The sequence below is a fragment of the Haliaeetus leucocephalus genome, unplaced genomic scaffold (assembly GCF_000737465.1).
Source record: "Haliaeetus leucocephalus isolate CR32 unplaced genomic scaffold, Haliaeetus_leucocephalus-4.0 Scaffold417, whole genome shotgun sequence".
NCBI lineage: Eukaryota > Metazoa > Chordata > Aves > Accipitriformes > Accipitridae > Haliaeetus > Haliaeetus leucocephalus.
In genome coordinates this window covers 757,396-781,679 of record NW_010972853.1, presented here as the reverse complement: position 1 = coordinate 781,679, position 24,284 = coordinate 757,396, and the positions used below count along the sequence as shown (strand labels likewise).

At 51.2% G+C, this 24,284-nt stretch overlaps 1 protein-coding gene across 8 annotated transcripts in view; it reads right to left on the bottom strand.

Moving 5' to 3' along the window:
• The window catches only part of SLC8A3 (solute carrier family 8 (sodium/calcium exchanger), member 3), a 93,205-nt gene that overhangs the window by 6,181 nt on the left and 62,740 nt on the right, over positions 1–24,284 (bottom strand). The window contains exons 2-4 of one of the 8 annotated variants that reach the window (XM_010574145.1): positions 14,428–14,531; positions 13,203–13,221; positions 11,108–11,131 (exon numbers count right to left, since the gene is read on the bottom strand). In XM_010574145.1, coding sequence (XP_010572447.1) covers positions 11,108–11,131; positions 13,203–13,221; positions 14,428–14,531 — 147 coding nt within the window. Of the gene's footprint in view, positions 1–4,912; positions 4,931–11,107; positions 11,132–12,321; positions 12,340–13,202; positions 13,222–14,425; positions 14,532–15,087; positions 15,099–15,791; positions 15,925–24,284 lie in introns of all 8 variants that reach the window. The other 7 variants (XM_010574146.1, XM_010574147.1, XM_010574151.1 and 4 more) reach the window with 7 other exon arrangements.

The window sequence follows — 24,284 nt, the reverse complement described above, 5'->3', positions numbered from 1 at the left end:
TGCCCCAAAGAGCAATACGAAGCACCTACATGAATCTGCCACTTCTCCCCACCTACCATTTAGGACAGCTGAGCACCTGTAGCAGTAATCAGTGCCAATCTCTGCAAAACACCAGACCCCAACCTCAACCTGCTCCAGGGTCTATCTGATCCGATGGGATGCTGACGACTGAGTTGGGCCCCGTGTGTACAGACCCAACAGCTGAGAGAGAACAAACTCTCGCAATGTCCCAGTGGCAGAGCACAATCCCAATGCTCCTGCCTTTCAGGGAGGCACTTCAGCCAGCAGCAGGGTGCACCAGCCTGCCTTCGGAGGCCGCTGCCTCTGCAGCAAGCGTGGGGCATGCTCCCACACGGTCCATGGTAGCCACAGGCCCCCACCTCCTGAGGGACCGGGTGTAGGGCTGGGGTCTTGGAGGGCTCCTTCGGGAAGCAGGGACAGGGCATCACTGAGGCGTGTCACACATCACCCGGGTGCGGTAGCCTGCAAAGAAGACTACCAAGGGCTGTGATTAAATAAAACACAGGGGGTGGGGGGGAGAGACAGGTTTTTAATTTGGAAGGTCAAGTCTGTCAAGGTGAATGCTGCCAAGCTGCAGCTTAATTATTAACTAGCCTGATTTCTGTTTGTATCAGCATCAGTACCTACTTTTCAATGCGGATTGCACCCTGGACTCCCTGCTGTCAACCCCAATTAAGCCTGATAAGGTCTGGCTATGCCCAGCAAGAATAGGAGTTTGCCAGGACCTCCTGGGCTGCCTCCACCTCCTCCCTGGGAAGGGGAAGGTGGCGAGAGAGGGATCCTCTAAACCCTGCCTGCTGTGGCACATAGGTGTGTGCCACCATCGAGTGCTAGCAACCTATCATCTGGGCTACAGCAGCATGCACAGGCAGCTAAGGCTAGGCAAGCCGGGGCTGCTGCGCCAGGTGCTGCACGTAGGCACTCTGCTCCTCGTGCCAGGGAGCCCACGGGTTAGAAAGGAGATGCTACAAGCAGGGGAGACAACAGGCCTGGTAAGATCAAAGGCCAGGTGGGAGGAATGAGAATGAAGTCCGCTTTTGCCCAGGCTGTAGCAATGGCCACAGCTGATACCCGCGAGGTGCTGGACGCAATGCCTGCCTGCAGGAAGCAGGGAGAGGTTTTTGGTTAAACCACTCTGTGCTCTCACTTATTCTGCCTCATTCAGGGTCAGTTCAGACCCTTAAAGGCGGGACAGACGATGGGGGCCAGCAGCTCCTAGTTATGGTCCTGCGACTGCTGTGCTTTGCGGCCCTGCGTATGTCCCTGCCACACTCACTCCTCAGCTCTCTCACCTCCACGAGAACAACCTGCAGGGCCATCCTGGGACTTGATCTGCAGCTATTTGCAAAGCACTTTCAGACCTACATGTGACCGATAAGCAGTTTCTTGGGCTCAAAATACAGTAAGCAGATCCCCTCCTCCTCTTATTTCTTCCAAAGGAGAGGGGAGCACTGAGCAGTGTTCCCACATCACGCATTGCTCTTGGAGGGTACTACGTGGGTGCTTGTCCACTTAGCCTCCCTCAGACAAAGGGGAACTGGACATTGCCTGTGGTCTCCTGGACACATCATAAATCAAAATTAGATAAAGCCCATTTCCACAGGGTAATCTGGCCACCGCACCTTTTGAGCTGAAACAGGCAATGGGAAGTCCCTATAACACCATCAAAGAGGTAGATACCCATCACCTAGGCAATCCTGTAAGACAGCCACGGACCGGTTTGTATTCCCTGTTACTTGCTGAATAAATTGGATTAAAACCAGCAATGTATTCATGAAAGATTGCTATGAAGGCCATTTCACACCCCTTGAGCTATCTCATCTCCATCCATTTCTAGAGCAGGCATGTATCTGCATGAAGGTCACCCCTTCTGGGGACTGCGCTGCTAGGAAGAAATTAAAAGGACAATTAAAATGGGATTTTTTTTGTTGCAGCTCAATAAAATATAATCCTGGCTAAACAAAGTAAACAGTGAGCATGAATGAGGTCCTCTCTCCAGAGTGCTGTCAAGCTGTCAGTCACAACTGAAGAAGACTGCTGGCTAAAAGACACTCTGGCTTTTGAGGTTAGCATATGGATATGCCCTTTACTGAAACACATGCACATGCACAAGCACCGGCAGCCTGGGCTGCTTTCTAAAAAGGGAGGAATCGGCTTACTTAGCCCTGAAAGCTATTTTTGAGGCATGATACATCCCATATACATGCTCCAGCATCCTTAACGCTAACTGGGAAATGCTGCACATTCATGAGAGGGAGGCTAAGGCACAGGGCTGGGAACTGCGCATTATTCCACTGCTGGCTCTGCCTTGAGATTGCTGTTGACACGACCGTCCCCGACAGGCCAGTCAACTGGCGCTTCTGCTCCCCAGTCTTTCCCACTGCAAAGTGGACCCGGGAGTTTTAAAGCATAAACAAACATATTTAGAAATATTTTCTTTGATGTGGGTATGTGGAGTAGAGAAGTATCTATCATTTAGATAGTTCCTCATCCCTTTAAAGAACTGGACCTCCTGTGCCCAAGAACTTCCAAGAAAAGGCTCTGCTCGGGCTTTCTGCAGTGACTTTTGCAAAGGCTGGAAAGACCACCAGAGCAGCTCGTCCATTGCTGGCGATAGCAGGGACTGCTGGAGTAGCTAGGCACTTACTTTGGTATCAAATATTTCCCTGTATAAAGAGTATAGGGAAAGATCATTGCCAGTGCCAAAACAAAAGCTTATGCATCAGAGAAGTTAAAAAAACCCCAACAACCAGGCTTGACTCTCAAGACACTCCACAGCCACCCCACACTACTGTGGTCCTCTGCAGCCCCAACAGCTGGCACTGGACGCTTGGCCAAGCAAGGCTTTCAAAAGCTTTGCACAGCCTTGCAAGTCTGGCTTGGAGAGCCCATTTGGAGGAAACAAATGCTGAGCTGAACCTGTGCCAAAGGCTCTCCCCTGCCCAATCACTTAGCCTCGCGTAAAACTCACAGCCCTGTTTTCCCAGGGAGGGCTCTGCAAGGCAGGGAGGGGGAGAACCAGGATCTCCCATTTACCACCAGGTAAGGGCTGCTGGGACAAAAGAGGCATTTTTCACTTGGGAACCCCAAGGCTTCTGCAAAGAGACGGGGCCGCTGCATCACTGCATCACTGCATCACTGCCGCTGCTGGCCCCGCGGGGGCTGCTGAAGATGCGGGAGGGCGAACACCCCGGGGCTGCGGAGGAGAGCCAGGGTGCCCAGCGGTCCCAGGGAGGCAGCGCCCGGGGAAAGGGGCACTGCCTGGGAAAAGCTGTGCGAGCTGCTCCGAGAGACAGAGGGGACGAGGAGCGGGACCGACAGATTCCACTGAAATGTTCAATAATGCAGGTTTTTTTTACAAAGATTCCTGGGCATCCGTGTAATCTAAATCTAACATGACATGGACTAAATGAGGATGTCACTTCTCTCCCCACTGATTAGCCGTGATTGCCGCTGAGTGACACTCCAGCACGTGCCTCTGCGGCGAGCAGGGTTCTGCTCGCTGGCCGGCCACTAGCTTGAAGCACGTGTGGGGGCCGACAACTGTGAGCTCAAACTGCGGGCCAAGCACGTGCCGTATCCACAGAGGGCACCCCGGGGCAGCCTGGCAAGGGGGCCACCCCGGGGACCCCCCCCTCCCAGACAGAAAGGAGGCTTTTCTTTATTAACTGGAAAGCAACTTTCCATAGCTGGTGACCAAGTTCTCCAATAACGTCTGCCAAAAGCAATCAGGCTGGATCACAACAGAGGGAGGAAAGTTATGTTATTTTAATAGAAATTATTTGGTTCCCGGGGTTCTGATCAAATTAGGCAGCTACTGAATTAAAGCAATGAAATTACTGAGAACGAGGCTGTGCTCAACTTATTTCCAGTCCTCCTGGACCTGAAGAAGTAACAAAGGAAAACGTCCAAACCGCTCCGAGGAGTTTTCTGTAAACACCCTAAGCTGATATTTGGGGAGCTGGGGACTTCTGCCTGCCACTAGCAATTTCCTAATTAGCCCAATATCCGATGGGCTCAGGCCATCCCCTGCGCAGCAGATTTGGCATCCTCCGAAAAGGAGCGGAGACTGAAGCTTGCACGGCAGATGCTGCTCCTTTGATGTGCCGCACAGCTCAGGCACGATGAACGCTTTGGTTTCCAGCTCTGCTTGCAAACCTGTCAGACTCCAGCTCCTCTCTGCACCCTGCGTGGCCACCCCTATCTTTTGACAAATGTTTCTTTAGTGCAAATTCAACTGTAATCATATCTGGAATTGAAGGAATAAGAAAAACACAGGAGGCGTACATTGTACAGCAGTGGGATCAAGAGAGAGCAGGGTAACGGGGATTTGGGGCAAGGAAGGGGGGGCTTAGTATTAATATACGTAAAATCCTGCCACAGGGAGAGGAGGTGAAGAGTGAAGAGCCAGAGCTGAGGGCAGGAGGGAAATGGTGCTGGTGCTTATTGTGCTCTTGTAGTGCTGCCCTGGCACTGGGTACAACCATGGGACCCCCCAGGACAGAAGGTGGAGGGCACCTGGGTGCACGCACGGAGGGGTGATGTACAACTCAAGCCCCAGAGCTCCCCAAAGAGAGGGTCGAGTCATGGTCCTGGACCAGCCAGAGCTGCATGTTCTGCTTTGCAACCCTGGCTAGGTCTTTTCCCAAAACCCCGGGGAAGAATCTGGAATATGGGTGTCCTGGTTTCAGCCACGACAATGGGGAAGGCTCTTAGACATCAATCAATCACCATCATGTTCTTAATGCATTGCTCTTAACTAGTTCCTGCTGGACGTGAACACCACGAGCTGGGGTTGTCTACAACACAGCAAACACAAACACAGGGGCACTGACCGAAGGGGACGAAAACAGAGCCAGAGCAGGCAGAAGAAAGGAGAAAAAGCACTTACCTTGGGTGAGCAGCAGGGCTGTGGGGAGAGAAGAATTTGAGAAAGACAGGGAGAGAGAAGAAAAGAGGGAAACGGTTAATATCCACGGGGGAAAAGCTGTTTTGCAGATGACGGCTGTCAGTGAACAATGGACATGGTGCAAGGCGGAGCGCGAATCACCGGGGCCGCATGCCGGGCACAGGCTGGGGAGCAGACACTGCGGCAGCAAGATGGAGAGGAGGCTGGCGAGCACCGGCGAGCACCAGGGTGCTGGCTCCCCAGAGTCACCCCCCTGGCAAGCGAAGGCACAGGGATGGGATGCAGGTGGGGAGTAGCGAGGAGGGGAAAGGAAAAGTGTGCGGGGGTTACGATTGCCATTGGGGCTTGACGCGACCCAAACTGACCTGAAGGCACGGGAGATGGCCCCGCTTCAGCCAGAAGTGTGTGGTTGTGGTGGGGCTTGGCACAACTGGGGAGCCCCGGTAAACCCGTGGGTGGCTGAGAAGAGAGGGTGGCCAGGGGCGATGGGCAGCTCACTGAGAAGAGCATCATTAGAGGGAGGTGTTGATAAAATGGGTGCTGGCCTCTGGTGCAAAATAGGGCAGTGGTAACGCGGCCATGCATCATCCCCTGTGGATGCCCTGGCTCGCCTGCACCTATCCTGTGCCCCACATGTACCACTCGCAGAGGGTCAGGGTGCCAAGAGGAGCCCAGGCAGACGTAAAGCACCACCGCTTTGAGACCTCCTGGCTCTCTTTGCTCCCAACTGCTGGTCTGCCTAACAGTGCTCTACAGGCACGTGCCGTGCAGCGCCGTCGCAGCAGGATGCAATTGCCTCCCGGGAAAAAGGACTGCGTGGTCCTGCGAGATTAGAGGTGGGAGGAAGGGAGGAGAAGGTGGTGAAGGTCCTTGCAAGGGATGACCTTATCCTGACTTTCCATACAGGCACAGCCCAGCCCTCTTGCTGCCTTGGGCAGTGACTCCTGGCCCTCCCCTGCCTTGATTTCCCCACTCCCCAGAGCTGTCACAAGGAAACATCTGGCTGGATCCCTCTTAGGTGTTACCTGTAGAAAGTCACAGCTTGCATCCAAGTTTCAAACTAACTACAGGAGAGTCCGTATGGCAAAAAATACCGAACCGTCTTCATGAGGGGCCAAGCACCAGCTCTGTGCCTTAGCTTTGACTTCTACCTGTCCTTCAAACAGCAAACCAGTTCCCAAAGACTTGGTTGCATGTGATGACAGTATTGTAATTACTAACACTTATTATCATGCACTTTTAGTCTCAGAAGCTTAAAACTCTGTACAAAGACTGAATCTGTATTAACAGCCCCATTTGACAGATGGTGAAGCTAGCAAAGGGAGGCTAAAGGGAACATTTTGCAAACTCAGAAGTGGGCTGGAGTCCAAAAGTGCTAATTTGCCCGGACTTGCCACTTCAGGCCTCTGAAAAGCAGGCACTTCTATACAGATGCACCTAACTGTATCTGTGCTGTTTGAAAGTGATTTCCTAAGCGATTCGTCAAAGGTCGTACAGTGCATCAGTGGCAGAGCCGGGGAAAGTAATCCTGAGTCCCAGCTCCCAGGCACTTCCCTGCTCCGTCGGGCAGCATCCATGGGCACAGCTTTCCCGACAGCCTGCGGGGAGGCATCGGCCCAGTCGAGATCTTCACCCACCTATCCAACTCCCCAGCTGGAAATACCACGGGCACCCCGGGAGAGCGTCCCTTGTCCGTGTGGGCAGGTAAAGCGCAGTGAAAAGGTAAGGGGCAATGAAGAGGCTCCTCGCTGAGCGTCCCTCGTGTTTCAGGGTCAATTCCTTTTGAGAGTCAAAAACCTTTGGGGGAACCATCTGTGAGTACGTTCTGCAGCACATACAGTGCCACAGAGCAATGAGAAGCAATGGGATGTTTGCTCTGCCTGCACCACCTCCTGTCCTCCCCACAGCTCTGCCTGGAAGTCTCCAACAGGCTTGTCACTGCCCCTTGTTGCACGAATCTCGAGTCGCTGGCCTGCTGCAGCTCCACGCTACCCTGTGGCCTCCTTACTATTCCACGGTCTCCTGGTTCTCCAGACAGTGTGGGGAAATTTAATTTGCCTTTTGCAATTACAAGCATTAGCACAATGGGTCGATTCGGTGTTCAAATTTAATATAATGAAATATTACTGGGCCCCTAAGCTACTGTGGTTATTAAAAAAAGTCATTGGTTCCTCATGTTTTTTAAAACTGTTATTCTAGTGCTCTGGGATTTGAGTTTATTTTTTTCCCCATTTGCTTTTGAGCCTGCAAAAGAACTATTTTTCTCCCTTTCACTTATGATATGATACATGAATATTTGAAGAAGCCTATAAAGCTATGAATGAAACATCAAGAATACAGCATGCAGAAAGCCAAGGGATTATTTTATCTTTGTATTTCTGAGTGAATGCTGTGCATGCAAGCAAGAAAATGATTTCACGGACTAAAGCTTCCTTCCTGCACACGCATCTGCTAATGTGCCCTTAGTCCTGACCTGTAATGTTTCCTGACAGTCCATCTGGGGATGCTGTACCTGTACCAGCCCCGCTGACGGCCCCCGTGCTGTTCCCATCCACAAGCCTCCCTCCGCTGCACCCAGCCTGGGCTGCATCCCTCCATCCCTCCCCAGGGCACCTCACCCCCTCCCGCGCTCCTGCTCTGCACATCACGCTCCTCGTGGAGCCAAGCCAGGCCACCTCATTGCTGTTGGCATCTCAGGTAGTCTCAGAGGCTTGACATGTGCATTCTTACAGGGAGCTGCTAAAATTAGCTCCGCAGTCAAATCCAAAATAGCAGTCCCGAGTATCCCTTACCTAACCCTTGCATGGCGTGAATGCAGACAAACACGTGTGCCCGCAGACAAGGTAGGTGACGCTGACTCTCCCAGGAGACCTAAAGCCTTCAGCTCTGGATCCCAGTTCCTCCCTTACTGGGATTTCTCTGCCCTGCAGGCGTGGATTTTACTAGGCAAAGCCAAAATTGCGGGCATGAACTCTGCTTTCCCTGCCACCCCTGAAACCGGACAATTTAGACCTGAATTTAGCTGCTAAAAAAAGCTTTTTACTAATAAACTATTTCATCTGCATGTTTTCAGTGTACTTTGGGGTCAAATCCTGCTGTGACATGCGTGTTGGTGTGGTTTACAGATCAGGAGTTGAATTCCCTCCTGCCTTAACTCTGCTGAAGCCAAAGAAGGTTAAATCAAGAGGAACCAGGCTTGGGATGGGAGCAGACCAGCAATCGGACAATCCTGTAGTTTACAGCAACCCGATGTGCTAAGTGTGTCCCCCAGCCTTTTTCTGAACAGTGAAATACCTTTTCCTGCTGTTTACCTCACAGAGAGATTTGACCATGCTGCATGCTTTATTCTGGACTCATTCTCCATTAACATAAATCTGTTCTAATCAATATCCCTAAAGACTCCAGCAAGCCACTGCGTAGATAAGAGGATCCTTGTTAAAGGTCTGGGATTTACAGAGTGAGGGAAATGAGGGAGAGAAGGCTGGATTTTGAGGAGACCCTCAATCCCACAGCGGGGCAGTCACAGGCAGCCAAAGGCAAGGAGAACACATTGCCTGCACCCCGTGTGCACCCGAAGATGCTCAGTGACCATGCAAACCGTGGGAGCAGTTCCCCAAAGAGGTAAGGATCCCCCATCTTCCAGATGTAACTGTCCACAGGCTCTGCCTCCAGATTTGCTCAGAGGTGAGCAAACTGTTGCCCTAATGGACTGTGAAGAGCTATAAACATGGGTTTTTTATAGGTTAAACAGGGCAGAGATTTTGCAGCCTTAACCTGAATGCTGTTATTATTGAAGTCAGTAGCAAAGCTCTTGCAGACTCCAAGAGACTCCTCTCCATCAGGAGAATCAGCAGCGTTCAGCTTAATCACAGAACTGCAAGCAAATTATTAAACCTTCAGGGAAGGAGGTTACAGCAATCAAACATTTCTTTGCTATTCCCATCAGCAGCTGATGGAAGAAGGGAGTTTCTTAGCATCTGCCCACGCTTCAGAAAACTGCAGCACGCATGCTCACGTTACTGATGCAGCTTATCTTATACAGGCACAGACCTTTGTACCAAGTCACGTAATTTCATCAATATTTTGATATAGATAACTTGCTGGATCAATGCAAGCTAGGAATCCTTCTTCCTTTGCAGTTTAATCCTTACTCTGCGTCTCCCAGCCACATCCTCCCTCTGGGGCATGAAGCTTTCCCGTCAGGGGTGCTGACACTTGATTAAAAGGAGATGTGTTACGAGATTTGTCCACACCAGTTGACTGGGAGGGCTGAGAGGACTTCAGACAAAATCTTCCCAAGCCAGGTCATGCCAGCAAGCTGTTTAATAGTGCTCGCCAGCCATCTGTGCTCCCGTTTCCAGTGAAGTCGTATCTCGTGGGAGACATGCCTTCTGAAGCAAAATTTTGCATGAGGGATGTTGGACCCTTTTACAAAGCATAACCCTCAAGACTCAGCCTTCACGCGCCAGCCCTGAGGTTGAATCTTCCACCATTGTGCCATGAGCTGAATTTTCATGAGCAGACTCCCAATTACCCTCATGAAACGCAATTTTCCAAATGCTATTTTCACCATTATCTGCAATCAAGTGAAATCTGAAGTAGCCTCACTTGCCATTCGGGCTCCATCAGCACTAAGGTTAACTACAATTTAAGCAGAAGACTGACTTTGTCCAGGGAAAGCAAAGCAAGTTTTTCTCCTGTAATCCAGGACTGTGGAAAGTGTGAAAGCTGATGTGTGAAGAAAGTATTCCTCCAAAATCCTGCTGGGCTGACAGCAGCAAAATCCTCATTCCGAGTTTTGAGCTGACATGATACCAGAGCTGCCATGAGAGCAAGAGTCAAACCAACAGATAGCATCTTGTCATAAAGGAAAAGACTTGTTTCACTGTAGGAACACTTTAAAAAGGTGCTGAAAAAAGGATGGCCAGAAGGATGGCTCAGGGTGCTGGGAGGTTTCAAAGCCCTGCAGCGCTCAGTAGACAGGGATTCAGTTTACGTGACCACACATACGGAGGAAAGGTGAGACAAGAAGGATTCAGATTAATTTCTTAGAAATGAAGATGACAAAAAAATCAGGAAACCTGGGAAATGGCCAGGAGGATAGAGAAAAGCAACATTTACCACCTTTGCCAGGCAAAGAATGGGAGTCTCTCTTTGATTCCCTTTTACTCATTCACTTCGATATAACAAGCTTGCGGCAAGCGCCATCTTTGCCAGTGCTCTTTGCATCTGATATGCCACTACTGAGCCAGTATCAGTCTTCATCACAGACCAGGCTGGCAAGACACCCATCTCAGATCCGTTCTCATCTCTTTGAATTATTGGAGCACATCAACAAAAAGAGCTGCTAAAGTAAAACTACTTGATGTGATTTGTTTGGATGATCAGAAAGGCTTTGAAAAACTCCAGCTGCAGAAAGTAATTGGTGAAAAAGAATAAATGAGCTGCAAGACAAAGTTTCGTATTGTAGATGTAGCATTTATATAACAGAAGTAAGTGGTCAGCTCTCCTTATGGCAAGGGTTAACAACTGAGTGCCCCAAGGCTCAAAGCAGCATGGCACTGATATAATTGGGGGTGAACAGTGAGGAGCAGCATCTGCAGATAATGCAAAATGTTTCAGCCAAAAGGCTGTATCAATGGCTGTTATGCATTGTGCAAGCCCTGAGCAACCTGAAGACAGGAATTTGTGTTCGGACCACCACAGGTACGTCTCTGAGTAGAGATGTTTTCTCCTCCGGTAAGGTGCTAGCAGGTGCAAACAGCAAGAGCAATAGGATGACTTTCCTGGCCCTCGCAGAGACCCTCCTGGAGATACACCTCTCTGCCCCACAGCTCTGATCAGGGCCAAGGAGATGTCCCCTTGACTGGAGGCGACTGCTTTGTATCAGCACGAGTATGGGACAGCACAGCTAGTAATGCAAATCAGCTGTACGGTAGCAAACCCTGCTCCTGCCTGCTATCCTCCTCCACTGTACGTCTATCAGAAACCACTGCCACCGCAGCCAGCAGCAGCGCGGGTACTCTCAGGGACAGCACACTGGATCTGAACAGCACGGGGCTCCGGACCAAGCTCTGCATCCCAAAATAAACCGCCCAAACTCTGCCCCAGGCTGGTTTGAGAAGCACACATCTACTCGTCCCTGCCGTCAGCTCTGCTTTCCCTTCAGGGCACCACATTTCATCATGGATCTCATCACTGCTACCTAGCTTGTGTCCTTAAGGTAAGCTAGCACGGAGAGGTCCTGGGGCGACTGCCTCATTCGAAGGCACGAAGCTACGGTAGTGCAGGCACGACTGCGATGGACTGGCTGTCTCTGCGCGAACCGGATCGCAGATTACTTCCAAACACAACTGCCAGTCCGCTGAGGCGCCCAACGCTGCCCTGCTCCCGAGGGGGCCAGAAGAGATGTTTTGAAGACACTACAAAGAGCTGTCTGAGAACACCCAATACTCCTACAGCTCCCTAGGCACAGGCTCAGTGTGACACAGCTAAGTGGGGAGTAACAACAAAACGAGGATACACCATCAAGAAAACCACGTCTTTTGTGGTGCTGGAAACCAACGCGTGGGTAGCCAAAACCCAGAGAGACTCTTCATCAAAAGCAACCCAACCTGAACCTCCCAGGAGAGGCAGGAGCTGTGCTTTGCCCTCGCCGTGTGAGTCGCGTGGGGGCCCGTTCATCACCGCAACAAAACCAAGTGAAGTCCCAGCTAGGCGGCTGTGGTTTGGGATTCCCCCCCCATCTGCAGGTGCGGGGCAATGGCAGCATCTGCGCAGTGCCGCGGGGGCCCCTTTGCACCGAGGTGGCTGCGCTGACCTCGTATCGCTCGTGGGCGTGCTTTGCAACAAATAAACCACCCGCACTTTGCCCCTGCGGCGGCGCGATGGTGGCAGGAACACGTGTGCCGGGGAGTCGGCGTGAGCGTCCCTTCCCGACGCTGCAGGGCATGCCGCACGCTTCCCAAGGGCGAGCCAGCCCCGGCGCGCTCCCGGGCTGCCTCCTCTCCGGCAGGAGCCGGCTGCTCACGCGTGCGCCCCGTGAAGCTGCTGGCGACAGCATCTGTTGTTGATCGCTCCTGACGCTCTGCATGGGAAAGCCTCGCGTAGCTCCTTATTCTTCATCCCAGGCACAAGGTTCGCTCGTCGGCGATGCCATGGCGTGCAGCGCTACGGAGCTGGGGATCTTTCCAGATGCCCTGGAATTAGTGTAGCGACTGTGCCACCTTGTGCCAGCAACATTTACAAATGCATTTTAATCTCCCGCCTCTTAGATTTTGAAAACCAGGGTGCTCTCTGACTTTTCTCTAATGAGGCCAACCAGTTCCTCCTTGGCGTGGTCCTTTCCTTCCTCTGGGGACCTCTGGGTTCGTCTGAGGGTGCGCCCTCACCTCCGGCGAGGAAAGCGGCTGGCCTGCAGGCTCTGTGCTGCAGATCATTTAGTCCAGCTCCGATCTCCTCTCCAACTGTTGCAAATCAGACAGTCCCACTGACTCCAGCTGATGCTGGTGTAAATGAGACACACACAGTACAGCAAACTGGCATCGTAGTCCGAATAATAACGAGGATGTTTTACAACTGAACCACCTTAGGGGCTATTTGGATTTTTTTCAAATATCTGTTTTTATTCAGCCAGATGCAACATAGCCTATACAGGAAAAAGAAATGCAGGACTTCACAAAAACCAGCCCAATCCTGACTGTATCCTGAAGCTCACTGGTTTAGAAAAGGATGCTGGGCTCACAGAGAGCAAACAACTGAGCAGAAACTTTAGTGTGATGCTCCAAGCTGCCAAGCGCATAAGCAGGAGAGAGCCAGAGGCAGGTGATTTTCCTCCCGTACCTGCTGAGATGGAGGTGGGAGCCCCACGGACGGGAAGGGGCACATGCAGAGAGGGGACCCTGGGGTGATTCTAGGGCTTAAGACTTTGATCTAGGGCTGAACACTTTGCTGATACAGATTCAAATGGCTTAATCTCCTTAAACTCCCAAGAAGAAATCTGAGCGTAATAGGGGTATAGTGAGCAGGTACCTACACAGAAGCTGTGGTACGCTATACAGTTCTTTCATCTGATGGAGAAAAGCAGGAAAATAACTAGTGTCTACAAGCTGAGGCCAGACAACTTCTACCTAGAAGTTGTGCTCACATCTTTACCCCAGAGAGCAATTAACTGCTGGGACATACATACCCCCATGGGATATGGCAGGTTGGTCACTGCTTCCACTCAGGGGCAGTTGGACTTTGGTGAAACCCGAGGGCCTGTGCTCGACACACAGTGAAACCTAATGCCCCTCATTGCCTACAGGCTGCAGAAGGCGGTCTAACGGCATTAAACTATGAATCCTCTTTGGGTTTACATTTTACAAATCCACGGATGCTATATGACATTGTCATGCTAATGCAAGCTGTGTCTATCACAAACGGCCCGCAGAGCCGTGCATGGGAGCTTGGACTGGGCAGAGGGCAGCCGCTGGGCTGGCGAGATAAGAGACAGGAGAAGTTTCAGCAAGGGAAAGGTGTGCGATGCGCAGGCAACTGCCGGGTGTTCCCATCACCTGCAGCAGCACACGGGAGCAGAAACAAGCCCATGGGCACACACGTCTGTCTCTACTCCGTATCAGACACGTAGGAGGTGGATTTGAATTCCTTTTTGTAAAGCGTTTCTGTTTAAATCTTGGCCCTCCCGGGCCATCCCAAAGTTGCTGAAGCCAATGGCAAGACTCGCTCAGTGAGAAAGAGGTCAAACGCATCTAGAACATCGACAAAGATACAGGTAGGCAAGGCACGATAAGTCAGGGCTTATTCCCACTATACTCCTGCTCTGCTGGGAGATCCTGGGTCTCATTGCTGATGAAGCAGGACCTCAGCAGAGCTCCGCACTCTCTGCACGACAGGCTGTGATTGCTTGTGACACATTAAGGGGGTTTTCAGATGAAAGACATGGAGAACCATTTTTTTTAAAAAAGCAAAACGAGATACCTCACACCTTCCCTCCATGGGCTTTTCACTGCACCTCATAGGGATCCAAGAGCACCAAGGCAACGCCACTGGCAGGCAACAACAGAGGGAAGGACGGGGGGGGCATACAGGAGGAGCCGAAGGGGCAGCCATGCATTACACCCTTCTCTTGCCTTTCACATTCCCCAAGGTCCTGGCAAAGGAGCAGGAGGGGGGAGAACAGCAAAGGTGTGCTCAGAACGAAAAACAGATCAAGACAAGGAAACCCAATCAAAATAACACAGCCTCTGAGGCTCAAGCATTGCATAAAAGGAGGATCAGAAGTAAGCTGGGCTCTAAAAGGCAGAGATGACACCGAAACAGGGTGAGAGCGAGAATACAGGAGGGCAGAGAGTAAAAGTCGATCCATCTACAGGAGGAGGAGAAAAGGAGGGAGGGGAAGGAGGAGAAAGAGAGTTATATTTTCTGGGTTTGGGGTTTGGAGACTCGATTCTGATTTTTTTCTTTTTTTCTTTTTTTTTTCATAAAGGATCTCACACCTGATATTCCTCGTTCCATCCATTTCGGTTCACCAAGGGCAATGAAGAAATTCTCCTGCCTTTCGTACTCCTCCTCATCTACTATCTTAACCCTTACGGTCTTCCTGTAGGGACAACAAGAGAGACAACCATGTACGGTGGGTCGGCTGGCCGGAGGCGAGGCGGCGGCGGCGGCGGCAGTGGCAGCGGTGCGGGCTCCTGGCACGCAGCCCCTTCCCCGCCGGGGACACGGGGCATCCGTCGCAGCTGCTCCTTGGGGAGCGGGAGGGTGTTAGGGGGAGAGGGGGCTGGCGAGGGGGTGAGGAGGGAGGGAAAGGGGGAGGAGGACCTTGCTGATGGTTAGTGGAAGGCGACTTCTGCAGCGCATTTGTTTTCAGTGTCACATGGTAATGGAAAGGGTGTCGGCTGCCTGGAAATCACCAGGGACCACCCTGGGCTACCCACTGTGTTTTAGCGAGAAGAACAATTGCTTCTGCTACCCTCACAATCAATAATAAATCTGCAGGGGCTCTGGGCTGCGAGCCTGAGGGAAGAGAGATGGGTACTCACAGACACGTTCCCCAGTGGGGTGAGGTGGGTCTCTGCCAGCAGGCTACAGCTCTGTCAGCTGCAAAGGAGGCCGGCAGTTCTCATTTCCATTTTTAAAATGGCACATCTTACTGCTTTTTCTCCTCAATAGCGTCTGCCTGTTCCCCATGACCCGTTCCCCGAGCGAGGATGCAGCTTTCCCCAGGAGCGGACAGCTTTGCTGGGACCTTGCGGGGGACACAATGGGACTAAAATGCCTCCGAGGTTCAAACTGAAATACCCCGGGTGCTGGAGCAGGGCTGGCCCCTTCTCCCTGCTGCCAGCTCACCTGGCTCCCTCCAGCAGCCCTGCAACGCACACAGCTGCTGGGAGCCCTCAGGCAAACCGAAGCAGGGAGTAAGTTCTAGGAGCCGCTCCTCTGCCAGGCCTCGATTCTTGTCTTTTTCTAACACAGGTCTGACCGGGACACCCCACAGGACAAGGGCTGGGCGATGATCCCCGGAGATGCTGGATGTGTTTCTACCCAGCACCTTCCCGCTGACGCTACAAAATTTGCTTGGACCCCTCAGTGCGGATGGCAGAAGGTCCCTCTCAAGCTGCTGCAGAAATACGGACGAGCGGGACCGCTCTCCGTCCTTCTCTCGCTGCCCCCCTCGCCACTTTGCCTCTCCCCGGCCCCAGCATCGCCCCCCACGCCACCCCACGGGTACCATGTGACACGGTGTGTGCGCACAGCAGTGTTTAGGGCAGAGCAGTTGGAGACAGAGAGACATCAGAGGAAGAGGAGGAGAAGAGGAGGAAGGAGATGGAAGAGAAGAGGAAAGAAGAACGTTAACGTTAGTCTGCAGGGCCAGTACTACACCTTTCTGTAAACTCATATCCACCATGCGGGGGCTCATCAGCTCAATGAAGAAATTCTTGTTTTTTTCATACTCCTCATCATCAATTACCTTGATGTGAACTGTTTTGCTGCAGATGGAAAAATAATAAGGGTCATAAAGGGGAGAAAGGAACAGAGAAGCAAAAGTGGAGGAAGGAAGTTGTTGAATGGGTACATTAGAGAGTCAAAGTTTTCTCACCCACTGAACAAGCTCAACATGGCCCTTGAGAAAGGCCAAAGCCTCGCTCCTGCAAGTGACACCGGTCAATCTTCTGTTTAACCCAAAGGCGTGACGGCAGGCCACGCTGTGCACTTTGAAGTTAGACAAAAATAGCTCTGATCCCCCCACGAACCGGCGAGGGGCTCAGGAGCCGCCGGTACAGCGGCTCACGGCTCAGCGTGCGGGCAATGAGGTCTGATGGCCAGCAGAGAAGCAGGCTTCCCTCACCCTGCTACCCACCACACGCACACACACGTGCAAAAGCAGATGCACAAGCGCGCACACACACACACACACACACATGCCGCAGGCACCGCGCTGCTGCCTTGCTGCTGGCAATACCCACCGGCCAGGCAGACACCCGCTGGCTGCACGGGCCCTGGGGAAACCCTGCAACCTGCGGCTCTGGTAGAATTCACGTCCAGGGGAACCCTAGGTGATGTGGGTTCATCAGCCTGCTCTGAGGGGTGCAACATCGTCTGCATGTGAACTGATGAGCACATATAATTACATGCTCGCATGAACGCAACCGCTCTAAACGGGCATGTGCTTGCCATCTTGGGGGCTCCTGGACTTCCAGCCGGCCCCAACCCCAAGCTGGAACTGCATTTTTTAAACAAAAAGTCAGTTCCACATAAAAAGCATTTCCCTTACCCCAAAACAACTGCCCCTGAGAGCCACCAGGCCAGCTGCCCCTCCTGCCGGTGAATGACGCCCTGCTTCCCACAGCTCTGTACCCGCACGTGGCCCTGCGGCTACGACCTCCCCTTGGTCCCTGCCCATCCTCAGCGTCCAGATCAACCCCTGGTGCATTTTGTCCACAACCAGTCTTGGCTGGGGATGGAAAGGAGGAGAAAAGCAGGACCAGCAATCATAGAGTCTGGAAAAATAGCCCCAAGCTTCAAATCTGTATGTGCCCCAGCCGGTAGCCCTTGGTATTACATATACTCAGTATCTTTGATCCCACAGTGCTTCAGAGAATGAGCAGTCTAGCCATGCATCCTGGCGATGCTGGGATCACCGGGCTGGGGATGCTGGCACTGCCAGCAGCCCCCTGAAAATCACCATTTCACAACAGAGACTAGGAGAGTTGATTAATTGTCATTGCTGCAGCTTTCATTCTTACTGATATCATTAATGACCCCAAAATTATCCAGTTATCCTACAATTTGACCCTCAAGTCATAACTGCTCCTGCACTCCGACTGTGGAAATCCTGTTCCCTGTGCTGGCTCTTGTTTTGGTCTTGGTCCCAAATCCTGTCTTTCAAATGATGGCATACGGGGTAGGAGGAAGAGTTTGGACAACCTCTGCTATATCCATCAATTCAGGAATATGCAAGAAGAATCACCTCTAATTCTTCTCTCCAAGCTAAATCAGCTTTATTTTTGCCAGTGCTTGCTCTACCCATATCCTGCGCTAATGCCGGCAAGCCTCCTTTCCCTTCTCTAGACCCTTTCAATCTCCACTAATCCAGCCTGAAGGATGTAGGATTTTAAATGATACATCTCTGGTGTAAATGTTGGTGCTCTGCTAAGACTTCATCATGATGATTTTGCTGCATTTTCATTGGAGTGGTTGACTGAATTCGGCTTTTGAACTAGATGTTGTCTGGACCCCTGATACTTTGCAAAGCTTGTTCAATTTGCTGAGTTAAAGCTACAGCTGGTTCATAGTGCTGATCTTTTCCTTGCTCATATACTACAAAACAGAAGGTGGGATTTTCAAAAGCAGCCAGTGCTTCCTGAACGTGGGTTGCTTTCTAAAATCCTATTCATAATTATCATTGCTTATGTTTTTTCCATTCTAGGAACTCCAAATTACTTAGTATTGCTTGTCTGCAAAAATTTGGAAAAACCCCCACAGACCCTGTTTCCTGGGGGCCAGCTTAGGTATCACAACAAAGCTATTCTAAGGCTTTATACAATGAATATTATGCATGCACACCATTTCAGTTTGCTTTCATACAGCAACTTTCTTCCCTTTCCCTTTCTTTTCCTTCCCTTTTCTTTCTTTCTTTCTCTCTCTTTTTCTTTCTTTCTTTTTTCTTTCTTTCCTTCCCTCCCGTTCTCTTTCGTCCTTTCTCGTGGCTCTCCCGTCTCCATGAGTGGTGTATGCGCATGCCAGAGCAGAAGAGAAATGCTCATTTAATGAGGACGCGTGCCCGGCAGATGATCTCCCTGAGTGTGTGCTGTGTGTATGGAAAGCCTCATTTCAGGCAAGCCCCTCATCTGCACGATGAATACTCAAAGCTGTGGACTGAAGGAATAATGACTCACTGCCTGCACATTTCGTTAAGTACAGAGAACTCTATACAGCCTAAGTAGTCCCACAGCGGTGAGATTTCCTTAGAGTTGTCTTTTTTTAATGTTTTAAAAAAAAATAAATCAAGAAAGAGAAAGAAAACGCGGTGGTGATCCATAGAGGGCTGCACGGCAAAATGCTGGCTTTGCAAAAGCACGTCCCCTTGGTTCGGGAAACCGAGAGAGCAAACCCTCTGGACTCCTAGACCAGCTCAGCTCTGCTGCAACCTGGACCGTTACCACACACACGTGCCTCAGGTGGCTTTTCAAAAAAGGGTGTCTGAACTCGGTGACCAATCTAGTAAATTCCTGGTTTCCTCCTTCGCTACGAGCCATAGGGAGAAAAGGACCTTTTACGCAGCTCTGAAACAACAGGGGAGGGGCAGAACTTCCACAGACCAAAGCTGCGGGCGCCCTGCAGGGATGCCGGCAGGGCCTTGCACCCCTCGCCCAATCTGACCGAATCCCAAAAGACGAGGAGGTGCCCGACCTCCCCAGCTCTGCTGAGAGGTGGCGAGCGCTCAGCAGGTCCACCGCTCCGTCAAAGCTTTGGGGACCCCGCGCAGGACCCCAGAGGTGTGGGCTGGCTGGCAGGGGGACCCTGGCAGCACCCACGGTTGGGTGGTACGGGATGGAGGGTCCCAGCCAAACCGCAGCCACTGCCCGCTCTTGCTCCAGAGCCAGCGCATCGCCAGACCTCCTCGTGCAAGGAGAAAAGGAGCACGGCAGAAGTTCGCGGGCACCGCGCAGGGCTCGCGGACCCAGTGCCGCATAACGAGGGGCAGTTCACCTTTCGCTGGGGTTTTGCGGCAGGGGGAAGAGCAGCATCCCCCCGCTCCCGGGTCACTCTGCAGCCTGCAAGGATGAGGGCGCGGGGCTGGGCTTGCTCCCTCGAGGGGAAGCGCCCTTCTCCCGGACGGCTGGCTGCTCCGGTGACCCCCGCGATGGGAGGGTCAGTGTGGATGGAGGGGGTCGCAATGGCCCGTCTGGCCACCCCTCCCAGCCTGCCGCGGCGGGTGGGGGCTGCCCGGCAGCTTCCCTAGCCACTGCGAGCATCTCGCTCCTCTCCAGGGCTACGAAAGCAACCGTAACTCCAGCTGCGTCCTGAGCTGTCATAAATAGTCTGGAGGCCAAAACACAGATTGCTCCCACACGATCTCATCTCTCACCTGCAGCCACACTGGGAGCTACCTCCTCGGAAGGCACGGAGAGCGGAGGAGATGGATGGGGAGAAGGGCTGGAGCGTAACACCGCCCCGGGAAGGCATCATGTTAATGCGAGAGATGTGACAGGAGGACACTGAGAGGCAGAGAGCGTGCGGGAGCAGGAGGCTTGGGAACATTTTGCTGCGAGAACATCCTGACAGCTTCTTGAAATTAACGGAGGTAGCGGCAGGCACAAGAGGGGCTGTCAGCACAGCAGCCCTGACGGGCACGCTCACCATGATGGGAAGCAAGGGCTCTGAAGCCCACCTTGCTCACTCGAGCAGCTTTCATTCCCCAGCCTCTGGTTGCTCCGCATGGGGAAAGGAGGACGCTTTCTAGCCTTCCCCTTTCTCTCCGACAGCTTGATCGCGGCCAAGCCATACCTCAGACGGCTCGAAAGCGGAGAATAACAGAGGCCATCAAAAAGCCTCTCCTGGCAGCAAGGAGCCACTCTGCAAACCACAAAGCCCCACTGCCGGCACCAAGCCACGGCATAGTCCAATCTCAACCCCCGCATGGGTACCTTGGTGGGAAGAGCTCTTTAATTCAGGCCTCGGTGGTGTTTTCAGCAGACTGAGCAATGCTTTCGGTTTGGGCCGTGACACAGCAGGGCAAGCCGAGAGCCGGCGTTCCTGGGGAACACCTGGCCATACAGAAGTCAGGGTAGCTGCTTGCTTGCTCCTTTTTCTCTGGGGTCATCGCAAGCTGCCACCAACAGCCCTCAGATGGTGGCGGTCTGGGCTCTCCTTTCAACATGCACTTAGAAACAATCACTGGTTTTAAAAGTTAGGGATGGGAAAGCTCCTCTGGGGAGCAGCATTATGAGATTTCCCTGAGTAAGCAACAGAAGATGAAATGAATAGACATCGATCTTCTCCTAAAGGACTTTGTGCACATGATGTTGCTAAATTCCCCATCTGGGAAGTACAGAGGATAATCTATAAAATCATTTTATTTGACAACATGTCCACTTGCAACACATAAGGCAACAACTGGATGGTTATTTGATTAATGTGCTAGAAAATATTGAGTATCTCCCTGTGTGGAGACTCTCATTTGCAGGAATTATTGCTGAGGAGGTTAAGAGGATGTGTCTGTGTGACTTTGGAATGTGAAATAAGGCTCAGCTCTAAAAACAGCGTAAGTCAGGAGATGTCACATAGTGTATACCATTGAAACAGGCAGGGCTGTTGCAAGGGCAGGATTTACAGTCCCTGGTGGGATGCTGTTAGCCAGGATGGAAAGCAGCCAGGACAGCAAGGTAAACATCCCTGGGACAGTGAGAAGTACCAGGAGATCTTTAGTAACTCATTAATGTGAATTATTAGTGCACACACCTTGGGTCAAGCCACAGTGTGCTTGACACATCTTGATATACCCACATCCTCATCTGATTTGCTGTGGGTGCAGGTCCCTGCAGCGTGAAGTTCAAAGCCTGTGGTGCCAGCCTGCCTCTTCCCCAGAGCCCTGCACTGGGCTGGGCTTCAAGATGAAACTACAGATAGGACCTATTCGCTCTGCCGGAAGATCTGATTGAGAAGTCCTACTGAAGAAACGCTGAGTAGGTAAGATGTCAACATTTGAGGCAAACCAGAGGGGATTAAATAAGAGTAAGCATAGTGGGGAGCTGTCTTTGCCTGACTTACTGGGAGGCAGATATTTAACAGAGCAACATGACAGCGCTGGCAGGCAAGGTGAAGAAGCCAGCAAGAGAAGCCCTGATATGATGCACACGGTCACATGGAGTTGTGCATCAAGTAACCCAGAGTGGGACAGCATGACCCATTTTGAAGCAAAGGATTATGCTGTCACATAGCACAGACAAAGACAGGAGGTATTCGAGGGGGAGAATCATTAGATCCCAAAGCAGGTTCACTAAACTCACCAAGGAGATGCTGAGTGATCTTACTTTCAACAGGAAATCCTGATAATTTAGGAACCTCTCCAGAGTATGACCAAGACAGACAGGTTGCACACTGGGCTTAAGCTCATGCCCATGAAAGAAGATTTTTTGGCTCCCTTGGCAGGGAACAGGTTTTGAAGCATCCAGCTGCAGCCGCTGGTGATGGTCACAGTTTGCTCTAGCAGCCAGGTCAGAATTGAAGGTGCCTCTAAGGTCAGAGCAGACGTTGGTACCAATTACCTAAACAGATGTCAACGGGATAGGCAAACTGTCAGGATAGAGTTTCAAGCAGATCATTGATGTGCAAGTTGCTGATGTATGAGTTACAGAAGAACTGGTGCTAGTACAGAAGCTGGAGACAAGCCATTGCGGGCCAGTTTCCAGGAACCGGCTGTGTCATTCATGAAGACCTTGGAAAAGCAGCTGTGCAAGAGCCATCCCACTTTGTGTAGCAAGCACATGGGGAACAGCCTGAACAGCTTCACTACCAGACCAGCTGGCTGTAAAGTATCACAGACAGAAGCCCCCCCTGAGAAATTGGATTTTTTCTCTTTTGTCTTCAAGTTGGCCTATGGGATAACCAGGTGATAACTAGTTATCATGATTAAAACAGGGTTCTCCGCAGTGCTAATCACTATAGAACCTATATATTTCTCCAGGCAAGCCTGAAGCCATCCAAGCAAGTCACTTGATACTTCTATGCTTCAGCTTCTATATCCATGCACTGGCTGTGATTCTTATTTCTCACAGGGATTTGATAGGGGACAGTCCCTACTTGCTTTGAACTCCTAATGTGGAAGATGTTACAGTGACGCAGCCATAAGGAGGGTGAGGGAAGAGAGCAGAGAGAGCTTGAAGTGGTGGTGGAAACATCAGTTATTCGTGTGAGTATCAACTTATCCTGCTTCATCTGATTTGGTTCCCATTTGAAGGAAGCTGTGCATTTCTCTAAAGCACCTCCTCTTCCTTGCTGAAGTTCCTTTATGCCATTAGGGAACCAAAAGACCTCAGAAAATAGGGCTGGAAGCGACTGTCACTGCTCAGCTATCACCCTGCCTCTGGGCAGAGCCAGTCCCACCAAGCCGTTCCTTACAGGTAGGTGTTTGCCCAACTGGTTTTTGAAAGCTTCACGGCAGACAATGTTTTCTGGACAATCTTTCCCCATATTTCAACTCTTTACCCCTAGAAAGTCCTTCGTACTGTCCACCCAGACTGAGAAGGTATAACTTGTTTGGGAGGGGAGGGGGAAGAAGCCTTTAGCCTTTAGGTGACCCCGAGTCCTTCTGCAAGCCCCCAGCCCTGCCACGCGTTCAGCACACGGGGGACCGCTGCTCCATTCCTGCCAGGGCCAGAAACCTCCATCTCTGCTCCGGCAGGTCACAGGAAGGGGGAAAAAGGTCTGCCGAGGAAGACACCACGCAAAAAGTGGCTGTACCCCAAGGCGGAGATGAGGACCCCAGTCCGAAACCCTGTGTGCCCCTCCACGCCCCTCTCCCCAGGACCGCGTGGGACTCTGCTCAGGAGCGCCGGGAGCTCAGGGGCTCTGCCTGGCTGGTCGTTGGCGGTGCAGTTTGTTCACGTCACACCAGGTCTTTGTAAGGGATAAAGGAGGAGATATTGACACAGAAAGGCGCTTTCCCTTTGTGCATTCCCCATGTAATCTTGGCTAATTAGTAAATTGGCTCATGTTTCAATTAGAACTATTGAAAATTATTTAGTAGCTGACACATCATAATTAAAGGGACATAGCCAAGACTAAAGCCATATTTTTTAAAGTCTTGTATCAGAAAATTTTAAAGTGTTACCAGAAAAAGATTTATAGTGATAGCTGGTAAAAAAAGTAAGCCCAAATTAAAAAAAGAAAAATTTTAAAAATTTGCCTAACTGTTATCCTTCCTCCATCCTGGATGGCAAAAACTAAAGGGGTCAGTTTCTGTTTGTGGTCATCTTCACTCTTCAATTTGTGCTTGTTTCCTACACAGCAGCCCAGCCCTCACTTCCCACTGCCACAGGACCCTGCAAAGAGACACGAAATGCTGCCAACTTCACAGGACAGTGTTTCACACCCACTTTGTACCAATTGAAATAACTGTACCAGCAATGAGAAATCAGAGGTGCCAAGTCGCAGGCAGGTGAGCCCATTAAGCACTCCCATGCCTTGCAAAAAAATCCTTAAGTACCTGGTATGTTATTCAGGGCAACTCAAGAGATGCGGTACATCCACATGTGTCAGCCGCTGGAATCAGCACCAGAGCTAGTAAATGGCAAATGTCTCCCACTCAACTTGGAAGCCCTGAAGAGCTGGAAAATACATGGTAGGGAAGCACCAAGAAATGCTCCGGGAGCTTCCTTAATGCAGTCAGCCCTGCCAGACAAGCAGATTTCCAAAGCACTCTATATTTTACTTTGTTCAAACATGACAAAATGCTCTAATATGCAGGGTTCTTCAAGGAAAGGTGCCGCAATTTGGTTTTAAGAATTTCTGCAAAGAGGGGAAAACTAATTTGTTAAACCCTCTTTCCCTCAGCTGAGTCCATGATGCTGATCAACTGAGTTGAGATATTTAAGTCAGGTTGTACAAGGATAATAGTCCAGCCTCACAAGTTTTTTTTCTTTATTCAGTTCAATAAAGCTATTTTTTTCCCTATTGAACATTTGCAGGTTCAACTCTAATCTTTAAGTTCCTCTTAAAAAAAAGACATCTAGGCTGATCTTTGCATCACCTTCCAGACTGTTGGCTCCAAATACTGAAGCTGTGTGTACAGACACAAGTGGGCCCTTGCCTGGCCTGCTGCAGGTCAGCTTTTTCTTGCTGACCC